The sequence below is a fragment of the Cervus canadensis genome, chromosome 6, assembly GCF_019320065.1.
Source record: "Cervus canadensis isolate Bull #8, Minnesota chromosome 6, ASM1932006v1, whole genome shotgun sequence".
NCBI lineage: Eukaryota > Metazoa > Chordata > Mammalia > Artiodactyla > Cervidae > Cervus > Cervus canadensis.
The window spans coordinates 12427218-12443951 of NC_057391.1; the positions used below are offsets into that span (position 1 = coordinate 12427218).

The window sequence follows — 16734 nt, forward strand, 5'->3', positions numbered from 1 at the left end:
CGCGGTAGCATTTTGAGGGTAGTTTTGTGTTGGTCTTTGTTTTTTTTTTGTTTGTTTGTTTGTTTTTTCGTTTTTTTTGTTGTTGTTGTTGTGTTGGTCTTTGATGTCAGCACTAGTGATTACTTTCCTTAAAGACTGATGGATATATTTAAAGAGGACTAGATTACTATACCGTAGGTGGTATTATTAAATTATGCTACACCTGTTGTCATTTGACAAGTAGGAAAATGGAGACCAAGGTAATTAAATATTTTTCTAGGGGAGGAAATTCAAATGCTTGCTTTTAGGCATCAGAGTTTGAAAGCAATTTTAGGGGACCTGTTTTTCACTGTCTATTTACTTGTATCTCCTTATTAGTGGATGAAGTTGTAGAAGATGCATTCATGCCTCTTTTTATATGTGTTCATGATCCCACCTTTTCTCAGAGTAGCATTTGAAAGTTTACTGGTCTTAAACTATTGTGCTTTTTAAAAAATAAACTGAGTATATTTTTTGGCACTCATTTCTTTTCCAGATAATGAAGAATGACGCTGCTGCAGTTGATGGGTCTATTGAGTGTCTTCTTACAGTGCGAGGTGATCTCGATTTTGCTGAGCAGCTGTGGTGCAAAATGAGCAGTAGTAGGTGTCCATCAGCATCGTGAAATAAAATTTTTCCTGTTATTTTTTAGGTTTACTTAAGTCTTTTGAAAATAATAATGTGTATTGCTAGCCTTGTATGGACATCTGGTTTCTGTTTTATCAAACTCAGTTCTAATAACGCATTGGCATATTTTGCTTGAGAATTGTAATAAGACCAGGCAATTCATAGAATCTGTTCTTTTCTCCTGCCTGAAGATTTAGGTGGGTTCTATGCTGTATTTGTATTAACTAAAACATATCTTAGTGAAATTATAATTATTGGGAAAAGATATTCCATAATGTTTGACTGAATATATTATTTTATGGCAATGAGTTTAATTTCTTTCTTTAAAAATGCTCCCTTTGGAGGCGGGGGGTGGGGGTGGGGGGCATTAATTTCTCTCCCTTTTCACCATCCATAAAGTTCAGATACTTGTCTTCCCTCTTCATTTGTGTATCCTTAAAACGAATGACATGTTTGATCTGCAGAAATAACCATGAGAATAATGTTAGACTGACTTGCTTTCCGAGGTGTGATTTCTTATCAAGACTTGGTGAAGTGTTTCACGTTGACCATCCAGAGTCTACAGCGCGGTGATATACAGCCATGGGTAGGTTTAGTGATGTGTGTGTGCGCTCCTTTTCTCAGCAGAGCAGACTGATGAAGGGCACAAGCTCTGGAGCAGACTGCCTGAGTTTGAATTCTAGTTTTGCAACTTTCTACCTGTATAAACTTGGCCAGGGTCCTTAATTCATGTGAAGCACTTAGGACCTAGTTCATAGTTAAGTGCACAGCATTTGTAAGCTACCTCTTTTGTCATTATTGTTGCTGTGAACAGTCCTTCTCGTATAGGATGAGAGTACAGATTGGAACACTCTAAAGCAATTATGATAATGTACTGAGATCATGAATCCATCCTAAGGCCATATGCAGAACTATGTGTCAAGAATTTATGTATTGGGGGCTTTCCTGGTCTCGGAAGATCCCACATGCAGTGGACCCACCTAAGCCTGTGAGCTGCAACTGCTGAAGCCCACGAGCCCAGAGCCTGTACTGTGCAACAAGAGAAGCCACCGCAGTGGCACCACGATGAAGAGCAGCTAGAGAGAGCCCGTGTGCACCAACGAAGACTCACCATGGCCAAAAGAAAGAAACCTTTTTAAAAGAAGATTGTATCAGGATGGTCATTACAGCCTCCTTTACAGTAGCAAAAATTGTAAATGACCTGACTATTAATGGATGCCTAAGTAAATCATGCAGACGACACCACCCTTATGGCAGAAAGTGAAGAGGAACTACAAGAGCCTCTTGATGAAAGTGAAGGAGGAGAGTGAAAAAGTTGACTTAAAGCTCAACATTCAGAAAAGTAAGATCATGGCATCTGGTCCCATCACTTCATGGCAAACAGATGGGGAAACAGTGGAAACAGTGTCAGACTTTATTTTTGGGGGCTTCAAAATCACTGTAGTTGGTGATTGCAGCCATGAAATTAAAAGACGCTTACTCCTTGGAAGGAAAGTTATGACCAACCTGGATACCATATTTAAAAGCAGAGACATTACTTTGCCAACAAAGGTCCGTCTAGTCAAGGCTGTGGTTTTTCCAGTGGTCATGTATGAATGTGAGAGTTGAACGGTGAAGAAAGCTGAGTGCCGAAGAATTGATGCTTTTGAACTGTGGTGTTGGAGAAGATTCTTGAGAGTCCCTTGGACTGCAAGGAGATCCAACCAGTCCATCCTGAAGGAGATCAGTCCTGGGTGTTCATTGGAAGGACTGATGCTGAACCTGAAACTCCAATAGTTTGGCCACCTCATGTGAAGAGTTCTCATCGGAAAAGACCCTAATGCTGGGAAGGATTGGGGGCAGGAGGAGAATGGGCCGACAGAGGATGAGATGGCTGGATGGCATCACTGACTCGATGGACGTGGGTTTATGGGTAGACTCCGGGAGTTGGTGATGGACAGAGAGGCCTGGCGTGCTGCAATTCATGGGGTCGCAAAGAGTCGGACACGACTGAGTGACTGAACTGAACTGAATTGAAGTAAATCATGAAACAGCCACATAATGGAACATGTTAATAGTTGCTACAGATGATGTGCAGAAATGCACACACAGTGGTGTGTGGAGAAACGCTTACAATGTTCAGTAAAAAGACATTACAGACTATTGTATGAAAGATAGAAATTTTGGAGAGAAAAACCTGTGAGCAAATACACTAAAATATGCCAGTCCCTTCTGGTGGTGGGGTTACAAATGAGTTTCTCCAACTGCATTATACATTTCTGTATTTTATGGGTTTTTCCATAATGGATTTATAGTTTTATAATGAAGAAAAAATCTAAGTTAAAAGCTAGAAACAAAATGATTCTTGGTTTAGCAGGAATTATTTTAAATAATGCAACTGCCAATTCATAACAAGATAGAAACTTTTCTAGGTGTGAACAGAGATACACTCTAGAGCAGAAGCTTGCAAACCCTCCCTCTATTTGATCATTCTGTGCATTTTAGTCTTGCCCATTGAATTTTTCTTAAGAGTTTCTGTGTGAGATATTTACAAGTATATCCTACCGTGTGCAACAAGTGCAAAGTGAAAGTAGTATTAAAAAAGAAAGATGCGAAGGATTGTGTTGGAAATTAGAGTTAACAGAAGGACAGTAAATAAGAAAAATGTCAAATGTCAAATATTTTAGGTATGTTTAAATTTAATTGTTTAACATTTGGAACACATGTTAGACCTAGTAAGTTCACAGCTCTTTTTATTCTCCAAATGATTGAGTTAGTCTGTTGGCTATTATAGACAATAAGGAGGTTTTTGGAATGGCATTTTAGAAACTGATAGGTTTGTAACTTAGAGGCTTTCATTCAAATAATTTATAATGTCAGGAGATGAAATATGTAAGTTTATAATTTTTTAGTTTTTAGTTAATGCAGTTTGCTTCTCTTTCACTTACTGAACTTTTTATATTTTTAATTGTGGCTTTATAAACTTTCCCAATTTCTAGCTTCATAGTGGGAGTTGCAGTTTACTGAGTAAGCTCATTCATCAGTCTTACCATGGAGCCATGGACACAGTTTCTCTCAGTGGGACTGTTCCGGTTCAGATGCTTTTGGAAATTGGCTTGGATAAACTGAAGAAAGATTATATCTGTTTTTTCATAGGTAAGTCCCTTTCCCAACTCAAAAAATGAAAAGCAACATCATAGTTGTCAGCCATAGGTATGCTCAGATTTTATCTTTGTACTTGTCCCTAATTATTTGTAGTCCTGGCTTTGTCTCTGGTTCACTATGAGACAGGCACTTTCATTTTCTGAGCCTTATTTTTTGGTTTGATAAAGATATTAGATTAAAGATAACTACAGGTTTTATTTGTCTTTATTTCAAATGTTTTGAGATTCTTTAGTGTTAAGGTAGTAAATAAAACCCTTTTTTAAAATGACATACTGTTTTAATACTCATCACCTTGTTTTTATTAGGGGCAAACTGTGATCATTTTTAGAATAAGTATTAATTTATATTTATGGTGTAATGTACAAGAAAATTTGGCATTTTGTGAGAAACTGTTTAGCTTGAGCATTTCTTATGAACTATGAAATGTTTTTCTTAGCTTGTTTGATTTGTAGTAGATAAAACCTAAAGCTTATTGGCATCTTGTCGTTTTTTTCTTGATAGGTCAGGAACTTGCATCTTTGAATCATTTGGTGAGTTTTTATTTTCAAGTTGATTTTTCTTTTATTTGGTCATTCTGCCGTACAGTTACTAAGTGCCTGTTCTGTGCCAGCTTATGTCCTAGCAAACAGATAAATTAAGACAGGCAGTTAATTACACTGTCTAGTAAAACAAACAAACAGTAGCCCATTTAATGTCACTTCTCATTCTCTGTAAACGTATGATACTGACATAAGGTTGTATCCTGCTTAAGCCAGTGTACTTCCACAATTCTTCATTTATCTAAAATGGTTAGCGAATGCCTTTCTATGTTTGATAAGCCCTACAAAGGACTATTGGCTTTATATTCCTTTGACCCATTTCTTTATTTCTTTCTTTATTTTTGTTTATGTATTTATTTGGGTGGGCCTGGTCTTAGTTGCGGTACGTGGGATCTAGTTCACTGAGCAGGGATCGAACCCAGGCCCCCAGCATTGGAAGTGTGGGGTCTTAGCCACTGGACCACCAGAGAAGTATCTTGACCCATTTCTTTTACACATAAAGGATTACTTCCCAAAGAATTTGCTATGCTTTTTAGCATACTGATTCAAAAAATATTTCTGGGTTTCAGGGTCATGATTATGAGCTTTTGTATTTCCCTGGTATCTTGAATTAGAAAGTTAAGGAGATCAAAGAGCATCCCTCATGACGTTTGACATTTGTTGGAAGATTCTTTTAGAAAATAGATCTTCAGATGACATCTGGTCTCATGAAAATACAAGATAAGATAACTCCAGCTTCATCTATTATGTAATGTAACACTCAACTGGATTCTATTGAGGTTAATTTTGATATTCCAAGTTTAAACATTTTATTAAAGATATACATTTTTAGTGGAAACTTTTTTATACATTTTTTAAGCTTAGAAAAGTAATAACTTTTTGAAAATAAAAATATATTTTATACCCTTAATCTCATCACTGAAATGTGAGTACCCTTATTTTTATGAATTCCCCTAACGTCATTTAATATGGCCTGTTTTTTCAAATATGGTTTGACTTCAGACTTTTGACACAATAGTTCTTAGACTTTGAGAATCTCCTAGAAGACTTGATAAAATGCTGATTCCTAGACCCCTGACTCAGTAGGTTGAAGGCTCTGGAATATGTGGGGTTTTTTTTTTTGGGGGGGGGGGGCGGCTGTACCACATGGCTTGTGGCTCATTTCCTTGACCAGAAATTGAACCCTGGCCATGGCAGTGAAAGCCCAGAATCCTAACCACTAGGCCACCAGGGAACTCCCTGGAATATATATATATTTTTAAACAAGCCATCTCCATCTCCAGATGATTCTGATGCCAGTGGTTTGCAGCAATATAGTTTTCTATTGCTGCCATAACAAATTATCCCCACACACTTAGTGTCTTAAAGCAACACACACAAATGCATTACTTTATAGTTCTAAAGTTCAGAAGTCCAGTCTGGGTCTCACTAGGCTAAAATCAGGGTGTTGGCAGCCTGCGTTCCTGTCTGGAGCCTGCCTGTAGGGGAAGATCCATTTCCTGCTCATATGAGTTATTATTAATAGCAGAATTGAATTCCTTGTGATTATAGACCTGAGGCTGTACTGCCTCCAAGTATTCAGGAACTTCAGGCTTTATCACCTCTGTGCGGGGTCTTGGGGACAGGCAGAGGTAGACCGGCCTGGGTTGTAGCATGAGCAGAGAGGATCAAACGGGAAGGACAGTCTGGATCTGTTCTTTGTTTAAAAAAAAAAAAAAGACCTGTGTGGTCCACTTCCAGAGTGGTCAGGGGAACACTGGGAATGTGGGTGGCCAGCTGCAAGGAATGTCGTAATTTGTAGCCAGTGGTGAGTGGGACTGTTTTGGGTCCTCCCTTCCTGGGACCATGACTGTTTTCCTACTTGTGTTGTTTTCACATTTTGGAATAACCTGGGTCAGCATTTTAGCTGGGTCCTCTGCTCAGGTTTCACAAGGCTGAAATCAAGGTATCATCTGGAGACTTGATTAGGGAGAGATCCACTTTCAAATTCCCTTGCATTGTTGACAGAATTCATTGACTTGTGACCTTTGATGAAGGTTCCCATTTTCTTGCTAGCTGTTGGCCCAGGACCATCTCCATGTCCTCAAGGTGACTTGGGTATTCTTCCATGTGGCCCTCTCCGCAGTGCGACAGTTTGTTTCTGCAAAGCCAGCAGGAGAGCATCTCTGATGCTTAGAGCTCACTGATCAGCTCACAAGTAATGACCAGGAGATCATCTCCCTTTTGATTAATTCAAAATCAATCTGTAACCTAATCATGGGAGTAACAGCCTGCCATATTTACATATCTTGGCCTCACTTGAGGAGAAGGGATTATATAAGATGTATATTCCAGGGAGTGAGAATCTTAGAATTGTAGAATTCCACTTACCAAGGATCATTTCCTTAGGATTGATTCTCAGAAATAGGTCTGAGCGTTTTATGAAGCTTGACATAACCTTGCCAACTTTCTTTTCCAAAAGGTCATACCAATTTACCAGTAATACATGTTAGTAGAAGCTTACCAATGCACTTGCTTTATTTCTTGGTACTTCAGGTTTACTATCTATTTTCAGAGGTGAATATGCCCATCAACCTGGCAAGCTTACTGAAGTTAAGAATTATCTTGTGGGTTTGCCGTTCTTTCCATCTGGAGAGTTTGGTGGGTACTACTAGCTACCTACTTGGACCTCCTCAGGGAAGCAGTTCTGTGATTTGCCTTTACCAGAGAATATGCATAATGGTTTGCTTAGAACATTCTCAGTGAAGACTTACTTAAGAGTTTAGTTTAAGGAATAGTACTGGGAGGAGGAAGGCTACCTAGTGGCCTCTTCTCCCTAACCCCAAGCCCGCACCTGTTAATCAAACATCCCCACTCAGGTGTAGTAGGCATAGTTAATTCTTTCCAGAGATGGCGCTTGTTCTTTAACTCTTTATATCTCATGTCCATTTTTTTTTATTCCAGGAATATTTCATTTCTCCATCAGTAGATACACAGGAACAGGTTCATCGTGTTCAAAAACTCCACCATATTCTTGAAATAGTAGTCAGTTGCATGCTTTTCATTAAACCTCAACATGAACTCCTTTTTTCTTTAACACAGTAAGTATTTCTGTTGTTTACTTCATAAAAATGTACTCTCTTCTGAAATAGTTGAAGCCAAAATAAGTGCCCTTCTTATTATCAATTGGGATAGAATCTGTGCACCTTGTCTTCATAGTAACAGAAAGGTTCTAAGTCACCGCCATGAGAAGGAAAGACTTTGGATTCAGGAGGAATTGAGCTGGACACTTGGATCTGGCACTTCCTTTCTAAGAAGTTTCCTTTCACTGCATCTTGTTTTTCATCTATAAAAACAGTGTAATATATATGAAGTACTTGACACTTAGGTACTTAATAAATACTAGTTCCTTCTCTTTTCTTCATATCCCTATAAATTTGAGTCAAGCTAATCATTGCCAACCATCTATATGGTGACTGAATCGAATCAGATTTTATGAGACCTATGTCAGTAGTGTTGCTGAAATTTTAGAGGGTCTGTCAGTTTGGCTAAAAATAGTTTGGAATAATCTTTACACATGGATACTGGATGTCTTATTTGTATTTTTTGAGGCTTCAAACTGGAAATAAGCATACCATTGAGTGGAAGAACTGGGTTTCTTTTTCCCTGTGAAAGAAAATGTACCATTGCCTTTTCCAGAATTAGAATTTGCCTTCCTTGTAAAGGGAAAAGTTTGAAATTGTTACTAGGTTATTAGGTTTTTTTGTTTGTTTTGGGGGTGTTTCTTCCCATTAAAGATAAGTAGTATGGGTGAGTTAACTCTTTGATTCCCCATACCGGGAAAGCATTGGAGGCTGTAGCTTTGTCTCTTTTTTGCCTTTCTGTCTTTGTCTTTCTGATACCTTTCTCCCCACTTACACCTTTACTTGAGCTCAACTAAAATGTATTTTATATTTATGAGCAGTATGTCCACTGTTTATTTTTTAAAAATGAATTTTTTTTTCTCTTTAGATCCTGCATAAAATATTATGAACAAAATCCTCTTGATGAGCAGCACATTTTTCAGCTGCCAGTCAGACCAACTGCTGTTAAAGACTTATATCAAAAGTAAGCAATTAAAAGTAACCATTAAATCATACTTCACCAGCCATGATTCCAGTTTCAGTATCTGTTCCATGGCACCTCATGACCCAGGCCTGCTGCTTCTCTGAAACCAGAATCATCTGATTCCCATTCTCTGAACATAGTCTGATAGAGTCCTCCCTCTCCTTTCTCTGGGCCTTTGATCCGCTCTCTGTAGACTGTTGGTCTGCTATGTCTATGTTCATTTGTCTCTGAATTTGTAATTTCTTCACAGAATAGGGCAGAAACTTTAGCCAGAAGAGAAGTGACAGATTGGGAAGAAAGTGATCAGGTGATGACAAGCTTTAGAAAAGGTAGAGGAACCAGAGATCAAATTGCCAACATCCATTGGATCATCGAAAAAGCAAGAGAGTTCCAGAAAAACATCTACATCTGCTTTATTGACTACATCAAAGCCGTTGACTGTGTGGATCACAGCAAACTGTGGGAAATTCTGAAAGAAATGGGAATACCAGACAAGCTGACCTGCCTCTTGAGAAATCTGTATGCAGGTCAAGAAGCAACAGTTAGAAGTGGACATGGAACAACAGACTGGTTCCAAATAGGAAAAGGAGTACGTCAAGGCTGTATATTGTCACCCTGCTTATTTAACTTATATGCAGGGTACATCATGAGAAATGCTGGGCTGAGATTGCTGGGAGAAATATTAATAACTTCAGATATACAAATGACACCACCCTTATGTCAGAAAGTGAAGAACTAAAGAGCCTTTTGATGAAAGTGAAAGAGGAGAGTGAAAAAGCTGGCTTAAAACTCAACATTCAGAAAACTAAGATCATGGCATCCACTCCCATCACTTCATGGCAAATAGATGGGGAAACAATGGAAATAGAGATTTTTGGGGTGGGGGTTCCAAAATCACTATAGATGGTGACTACAGCCATGAAATTAAAAGACACTTGCTCCTTGGAAGAAAAGCTATGACCAACCTAGACAGCATATTAAATAGCAGAGACATTACTTTGCCAGCAAAGGTCTGTCTAGTCAAAGCTATGGTTTTTCCAGTAGTCATTTATGGATGTGAGAGTTGGACTACAAAGAAAGCTGAGCACCGAAGAATTGATGCTTTTGAACTGTGGTGTTGGAGAAGACTCTTGAGAGTCCCTTGGACTGCAAGGAGATCCAACCAGTCCATCCTGAAGGAGATCAGTCCTGGGTGTTCATTGGAAGGACCGATGCTGAAGCTGAAACTCCAATACTTTGGCCACTTGATGTGAAGAACTGACTCATTGGAAAAGACCCTAATGCTGAGAAAGATTGAAGGCGGGAGAAGGGGATGACAGAGGATGAGATGGTTGGATGGCATCTCTGACTTAATGGACATGAGTTTGAGTAAACTCCAGGAGTTGGTGATGGACAGGGAAGCCTGGCATGCTGCAGTCCATGGGGTCACAAAGAGTCGGACACAACTGAGCGACTGAACTGAACTGATGACAAGTCAGAGGTGTGGCTGTGGGAACGAGGGAAGGACTTGGTGTTGGGGATTTCGGAGGGATGGAACTGAGGCTAAGACTGGCCATCCAGGCAGACATTGAGGTTGCCTCAAATCATGGTCTTCTTGACTCTTCTCTCAGCGTACAGCAGACCTGAAATTTCTTTCATACTAAAACCGCTCTGTTTATACCCTTCTTCTGTATAGTTCCCTCTTAGCCAAACCTCAACCCTCCCCTGAAATTGTTAATCAGAAGTTGCCAGTGGCCTTCTAATTGGCAAATCCAGACAATACTTTCCAGGAGAAGAGTGTTTTTGTCCCCTTAGGTAACTAGCTGGCCCACCAGTTTTTTCTCCTTCCGTAAGCATTTGTAATGCTCTGTGGCATTTGACACTACTGCTTTCTTGAACCATCCCCTTCGTTTGTTTTCTTGACATCACATTCTGTCTTAATTTTTTAGATTTCTTTATTTTTGGTTGCCCTGGGTCCTTGTTACTATGGTTGGACTTCCTCTGGTTGCAGTGAGCGGAGGCTACTCTTTGTTGTGATACGCAGGCTTCTCATTGCCGTGGCCACTCTCATTGCGGAGCACAGGCTCTAGGTTGCTCAGGCTTCAGTAGCTGTGGTGTGTGGGCTTAGCTGCCCGGCAGCATCTGTGTTAATTTTAACTTTACCTCTCTCGCCCACCTCCAAGACTGAGAATGGTCCTCTTTTCAAATTCTTCCTTTGCTTTATTCATATGTGAGTATCCACCAGAACTCCACCCTCTGCCCTCTTTTCTTACTTTCTGTCTTCACTAGGTGATGGTGTTCACATTCCGATCTTCAGTTCCTCTGGGCTAATGATAAGTCATAACCTTTGTCTCCAACTTCTCCTGAGTTTCACCCCCATGTCTCTAGGTATCTGTTAGACATGAATCCTCAACTTCAATGTCCTGTAGGTAGTTCAGACTCTAAATCCCAACTCTTTACTCCCCTTCCCAACACTTTTCCTCCTCCTGTATTTCCTCTCAAGTAGCCATCATTAATCTTCATCCAATGCTGAAAATAAACCTAGTAAGTATCTTCCACTCATTGCTGTAACTTTCTCCCTCCTTGAAATGATTCCCAAGTCCTGACCTCCTTGGAAGTTCTTGAATCTGTTCCTTTCTCTACACCTTTGCATGTGTTGAATATTTCACATCTGCTCATTTCATCCCTGGACTAAGTACAGTAAAATCCTTTTTCCTAGCTGTTCTGTTTGCCTCCATTAACTTCTTTCTTTGTGTCACCACCAAAGTGATCTTCCTGAAATTCAGATCCCATAATGACTTCCTTCTGTTTAAATGGCTCCCTCACCTTTCAGTTCAGTTCAGTCGCTCAGTCATGTCTGACTCTTTGCGACCCCATGAACCGCAGCACGCCCTGTCCATCCCCAACTCCCGGAATTTACCCAAACTCATGTCCATCGAGTTGGTGATGCCATCCAACCATCTCATCCTCTGTCATCCCCTTCCCCTCCTGCCCTCAATCTTTCCCAGCATCAGGGTCTTTTCAGATAAGTCAGTTCTTAGCATCAGGTGGCCAAAGTATTGGAGTTTCAGCGTCAGCATCAGTCCTTCCAATGAACACCCAGGACTGATCTCCTTTAGGATGGACTGGTTGGATCTCCTTGCAGTCCAAGGGACTCTCAAATCTTCTCCAACACCACAGTTCAAAAGCATCAATTCTTCGGTGCTCAGCTTTCTTTGTAGTCCAACTCTCACATGCATACATGACTACTGGAAGAACCATAGCCTTGGCTAGACCTTTGTTGGCAAAGTAATGTCTCTGCTTTTTAATATGCTGTCTAGGTTGGTCATAGCCTTCCTTCCAGGGAGTAAGCGTCTCCTCAGTGTGGTCTGTGCCCGTCCTCTGCCTTCCTGGCCCCTGTGCCACCACACCTCCCATGTGTCGTGTCTCTCTGAGTCAGAGACCCTGTGCTCTGGCATTCCCTCAGGTACCACACATCCTTGGCTGAGAGTGCCTCCACCCATGTCTGTTCTTCACCCTGGGTCTTTTCTATTTAACTAACTGCTCCTTCTAATTTCATTATAAGCTCAGCTCAAAGGCCACCATCTCTGAGGATTCTTCTTCAACTCTGCAGTCCCAATCTAAGTCAGATTAGCTCTCGTCTATGGCCCCCTCTTGTATCTCATATTTCTCTATTACAACATTTTTCAAAACTGAATTCTTATTATTTATTTTTATTGAATATAGTTGATAAACCGTATTGTATTAGTTGCAGGTATATTAGCAGAATGATTCAGCTATACATATGTGTTCATTTCAGATTCTTTTTCATTATAGGTTATTACATGATACTGAATAGAGATCCCTGTGCTATATATATAGTAAACCCTTGCTGTTTACTTCTTTCATGTATAGTGGCCTGTATTTCTTCCATGTATAGTGGCCTGTATTTCTTTTATGTCTAGTATCTGTTAACTCTGTCCTCCCAGTTTACCCCTCCCACACCCCTTTCTCCTTTGGTGACCATACGTTTGTTTCTATGTCTGTGTGTTTATTTCTGTTTGGTAAATAAGTTCACTTGTATTATTATTTAGATTCCACAGTTAAGTGATATCATATGTTTGTCTTTGTCTGACTTAACTTCACTCAATATGATAATCTCTAGGTCCATCCATAATGCTGCAGATGGCATTTCATTCTTTTTTTATGGCTGAGTAGTAGTCCGTGTGTGTGCACGTGTGCACCACATGTTCTTTATCCATCATCTGTTGATGGACAAATATTTAGGTTGCTTGGCTCTTGTAAATAGTGCGGCTCTGGACATTGGGCTGCATGTATCCTTTCAAATTAGAGTTTTTGTCTTTTCTGGGTATATGCCCGGGAGTGGAATTGCTGGATCATCTGGTAACTATTTTTAGTATTTTTAAGGAGCCTCCATGCTGTTTTCAATAATGGCTGCACCAAATTGTTATCCTTTATATTCTTGTTTCTCTCCCTCCTTTGACTGTGCTTCTTAAAGGTGGAAATTGTGACCTCTCCACCTCTTCTTCCTCAGTGTTTATAAGGACTTCGACTATACCAAGAAGGAATTAGATTGTTTTTTCTTTGATATTTTTTTCTTTCCTTAGTGAGAAGCCACAGAAATGGAGAGTGGAAATAAATAGTGGTCAAAAGAAGGTGAAAACAATTTGGCAACTGAGTGACAGCCCACCTGTAGACCATCTGAATTTTCACAGACCTGGTAAAGATGCTTTGTAGTCTATTCATGTAAATTATTCCAATAGAAAATAAACTAAGTTTACTGATAGAGATTATTATTAGAGCCCTTGTGCCTAGTTTTAAATAATTTTCTTGAACTCTAAATATAAACCTATTTATTCTGGAAAAAAAATCGTGAAAGAGTGCTTTTCTCATTTTCCCGCCTAGAGGAAATTTTATTAAAAGAGGCCAAGCAATAGGGACATAGGTGTGAAAATAGGTTATGAAATGGAAATGCCTTGAGGAAAAAAATGAAAATGCTAGCTCATACTTCACACTTGTGTGTACTGTTTAAAACAGTGATATTTCTGCCCTAATACCTTCTCTGTATCTGAAATAAGGGTTGAGATTTCTAGTATTGTATCCAAGATGGTGTGTGTCCGTGAAAGGATGTCTTTTTGTGCCTGGTATAATTAGCTGCCCCACTCACTGAGTCTTCCTCCTTCAATAAGTACCTGTACAACTGTTGTCTGTGTGCACATAGATTGTGTGAGGCTGTCATGTCTTATTTGTATAAGTCTTAAATGGCTGATTCAAATATTGCAGAGATTTCCAAAATGAAATCTGATAGTTTTACGACAGAATTCAAGAAGTATTTGAGAGGCTGGGAACACAAATAGTTCTGTTGTAGTGATTGATATGTTGCAAAATTATTTCCAGAAATTGTTTACTCTCCCCCCACCCACACCCAATATGTTTTGATTCAGATGTAATGGAAACTTCTCTTAAGTGGAATAGAAACATTTTGATTCACATGGCTGAACTGTAGAAGTCCTAAAGAAACTGAAATTTCCTAAGAACCATCAGTTAAAATTGTGCTCTCTTTTCTAAGTGTGATATAAAAGCTGGAGCCTGTAACAGATTAAAAATGAATTGTATAAAAGTAAATTTCTGCCTGGCAAAAAATGCAGACAGACATTGCAAATAACAGACAAATGATAAACTAGCAAAAGAAATCTGCAGTTCCTGTTCATAAAAGGGGTGACATTCCCCAATATATAAAGAACTTTCAAATCAGTAAGAAGAAAAATGAGCAAGTAATATGAACTGTGGCAGCCCACTCCAGTGTTATTGCTTGGAAAATCCCGTGGAGGAGCCTGGCAGGTTAATAGTCCATGGGGTCTCAAGAGTTAGACTGGACTTAGCAACTAAAACCACCACCACTACCAAAAAATAAATTCAAGTCTAATCTTAAAAGGTGCTCAACCTCACATATAATAAGAGAAATGCAAATTTATATTATGTAGATACTTTCACCTGTCAGATTAGCACAGATCAACAGGCTTGGTGTCACCACGCTGGCCAGGATTTGGGGAAATCTTACACACTACTGGATGGAGTGTCAAGTTGTATGGCTTCTGTGGAGGGTGGTATCCACCAAAATAAAATTTTGGTGAATAGAATAAAAAGAATACCTTCTTTGGACCACCAGTTCCATTGAAAGGAATTTATTCCACCTAAATAACCAGACATATGTGAAAAGGCCTAGAGACCAGATTACTAATTGTGGTATTGTTTACAGTGGCAAAAATATAGATTCGGGGCATAGAAGAACCTCTGAAAAGAGACAATTAAATTTAACCCTGAGGTGTGGAATGATGGGGGCAGGGGTGGGTCCCAGCTTTGATCATTAGAATCATCTGGGGAGCCTTTAAAGCCCTAATACCCAAGTAAATCAATCGTTGGACATCAGAGGTTCTCCAGGTGATTTCATTGTGCCACAAAGGTCAAAGATCATCATTTTAAACATTTTATCTACATTTGTTGTTTCAGGTTTTTTTTTTTTTTTACTTAAAGGTGATTTATGATTTTACTTTATTTATGATTTTAAAAGTTTTAAATGTGCATGAATAAATGTGATGTATTTTCCAAAAATGCCATTTTAAAATTTTAAACCTCTGTTAGGAGATTAATACAAGATTAAACACCTTTTAAACAAGATTAAACACCTTTTCCAATGATGCTGAATAAATGAAGTATACAGAACCTATCTTCTAGAGTCTTTGATGCTTCAAAAAAGAATGCAAGATATTTTGGACGGTAAAGTTCAATCTATTTGCTAATGTATTGGTCCAGTGACTTCTTTTATGAAAAGAAGGAATTTTTATGAAATCATATATTTGTGTGCTTGGAGACACATTCAAACTCCATTTGACTTGAACCTTATTACTTCTTCTACCCATCATGTATTATTGATGTGTTTGTCTAGAAATTATTCAGTGACCTTTGGCCCAAAGGAAGACCCACTGTTAAAGGAGGACCTCATTTGTAAAAGTCATAGATTATTCACACAAAGCTTCAGTTATAGATATTAAAGCCCAGTAAATCATTTATTTTTGGCCAAAGATCATAGGCATTTACAAAATTAGACTTTCTGTTTCATTGGACTGAGGACTTAGGTCAAATACTAGCTTTTCAAGATACCTAATGGTATGATGCTCTTGAGTAAAACAATTGACATCAAAAGCAGGAAGACTGAAGAGAGAGAAGTGTACTTTTAGCTGCCCCGGGAAGAAAGAAGAATGACTCGGAGTTAATGGGGGAGAAAAACAGTGTCCAGGAGATGCTGCCCACCCAGTGGGTGCTCGGCATATGGTTGCTGGTAATGGTGGGAATATGGAAACCACAATGTTGACCCGCAAGGAAGTGGACATGGTCTCGTCTAAATGTTAGTTGTATCATTTATTTTTTTTTTTAATTTTTATTTATTTATTTTTTTGTCATACATTGATATGAATCAGCCATAGATTTACACGTATTCCCCATCCCGATCCCCCCTCCCACCTCCCTCTCCACCCGATTCCTCTGGGTCTTCCCAGTGCACCAGGCCCAAGCATTTGTCTCATGCATCCCACCTGGGCTGGTGATCTGTTTCACCATAAATAGTATACATGCTGTTCTTTTGAAATATCCCACCCTCACATTCTCCCACAGAGTTCAAAAGTCTGTTCTGTATTTCTGTGTCTCTTTTTCCGTTTTGCATATAGGGTTATCGTTACCTTCTTTCTAAATTCCATATATATGTGTTAGTAGTATCATTTATTTTTGAAATACAGTAGTCTTCAGGAGAAAAAAAAAATGGATATATTTCTGGCCCTAAGACTATAAATCCTAAGTAGAAAATGTTTCCTGAAATATATATTAAGATTAGAAAAAGACAGTTGTTTAGCAAAAGAGGCACAAAAATTAAAGCAGTAGGTTCCCATATTTAAAATATCTCTTTTTTTTTTTTTTTGACTACACCACACATTTTGTGGGATTTTATTCCCTGACCAAGTATCACACCTGGGCAGCCTGCAGTGGAAGCACGGAGTCCTAACCACTGGACCGCCAGGAAAATCCCCAAAATATATAATTAAAAATTTTTTAATTGAAATGTAATTGCTTTACAATGTTGTGTTAGTTTCTGCTGTACAATACGATTTTTAGGAATCTAGTTTCTCTCTTAGTTTTTTTTTTTTTAATTAATTTTTATTTTTAAATTTAATTTTGGCTGTACTAGGTCTTCATTGCTTCTCAAGCTTTTTTCCTCTAATTGCAGTGAGAGGGGGCTTTTCTCTGGTTGTGGTATGTGGGTTTTTCATTGCTGTGGCTTCCGGGCTCT

At 39.0% G+C, this 16734-nt stretch overlaps 1 protein-coding gene across 4 annotated transcripts in view; it reads left to right on the forward strand.

Annotated features, from left to right (window-relative positions):
- The window catches only part of ZWILCH (zwilch kinetochore protein), a 41691-nt gene that overhangs the window by 22737 nt on the left and 2220 nt on the right, over positions 1-16734 (forward strand). For 2 of the 4 annotated variants that reach the window (XM_043470872.1, XM_043470874.1), the window contains 7 exons: positions 515-620; positions 1152-1231; positions 3624-3780; positions 4291-4319; positions 7272-7408; positions 8319-8414; positions 13001-13121. In XM_043470872.1, coding sequence (XP_043326807.1) covers positions 515-620; positions 1152-1231; positions 3624-3780; positions 4291-4319; positions 7272-7408; positions 8319-8414; positions 13001-13121 — 726 coding nt within the window. The remainder of the gene's footprint in view (positions 1-514; positions 621-1151; positions 1232-3623; positions 3781-4290; positions 4320-7271; positions 7409-8318; positions 8415-13000; positions 13122-16734) is intronic. The other 2 variants (XM_043470873.1, XM_043470871.1) reach the window with 1 other exon arrangement.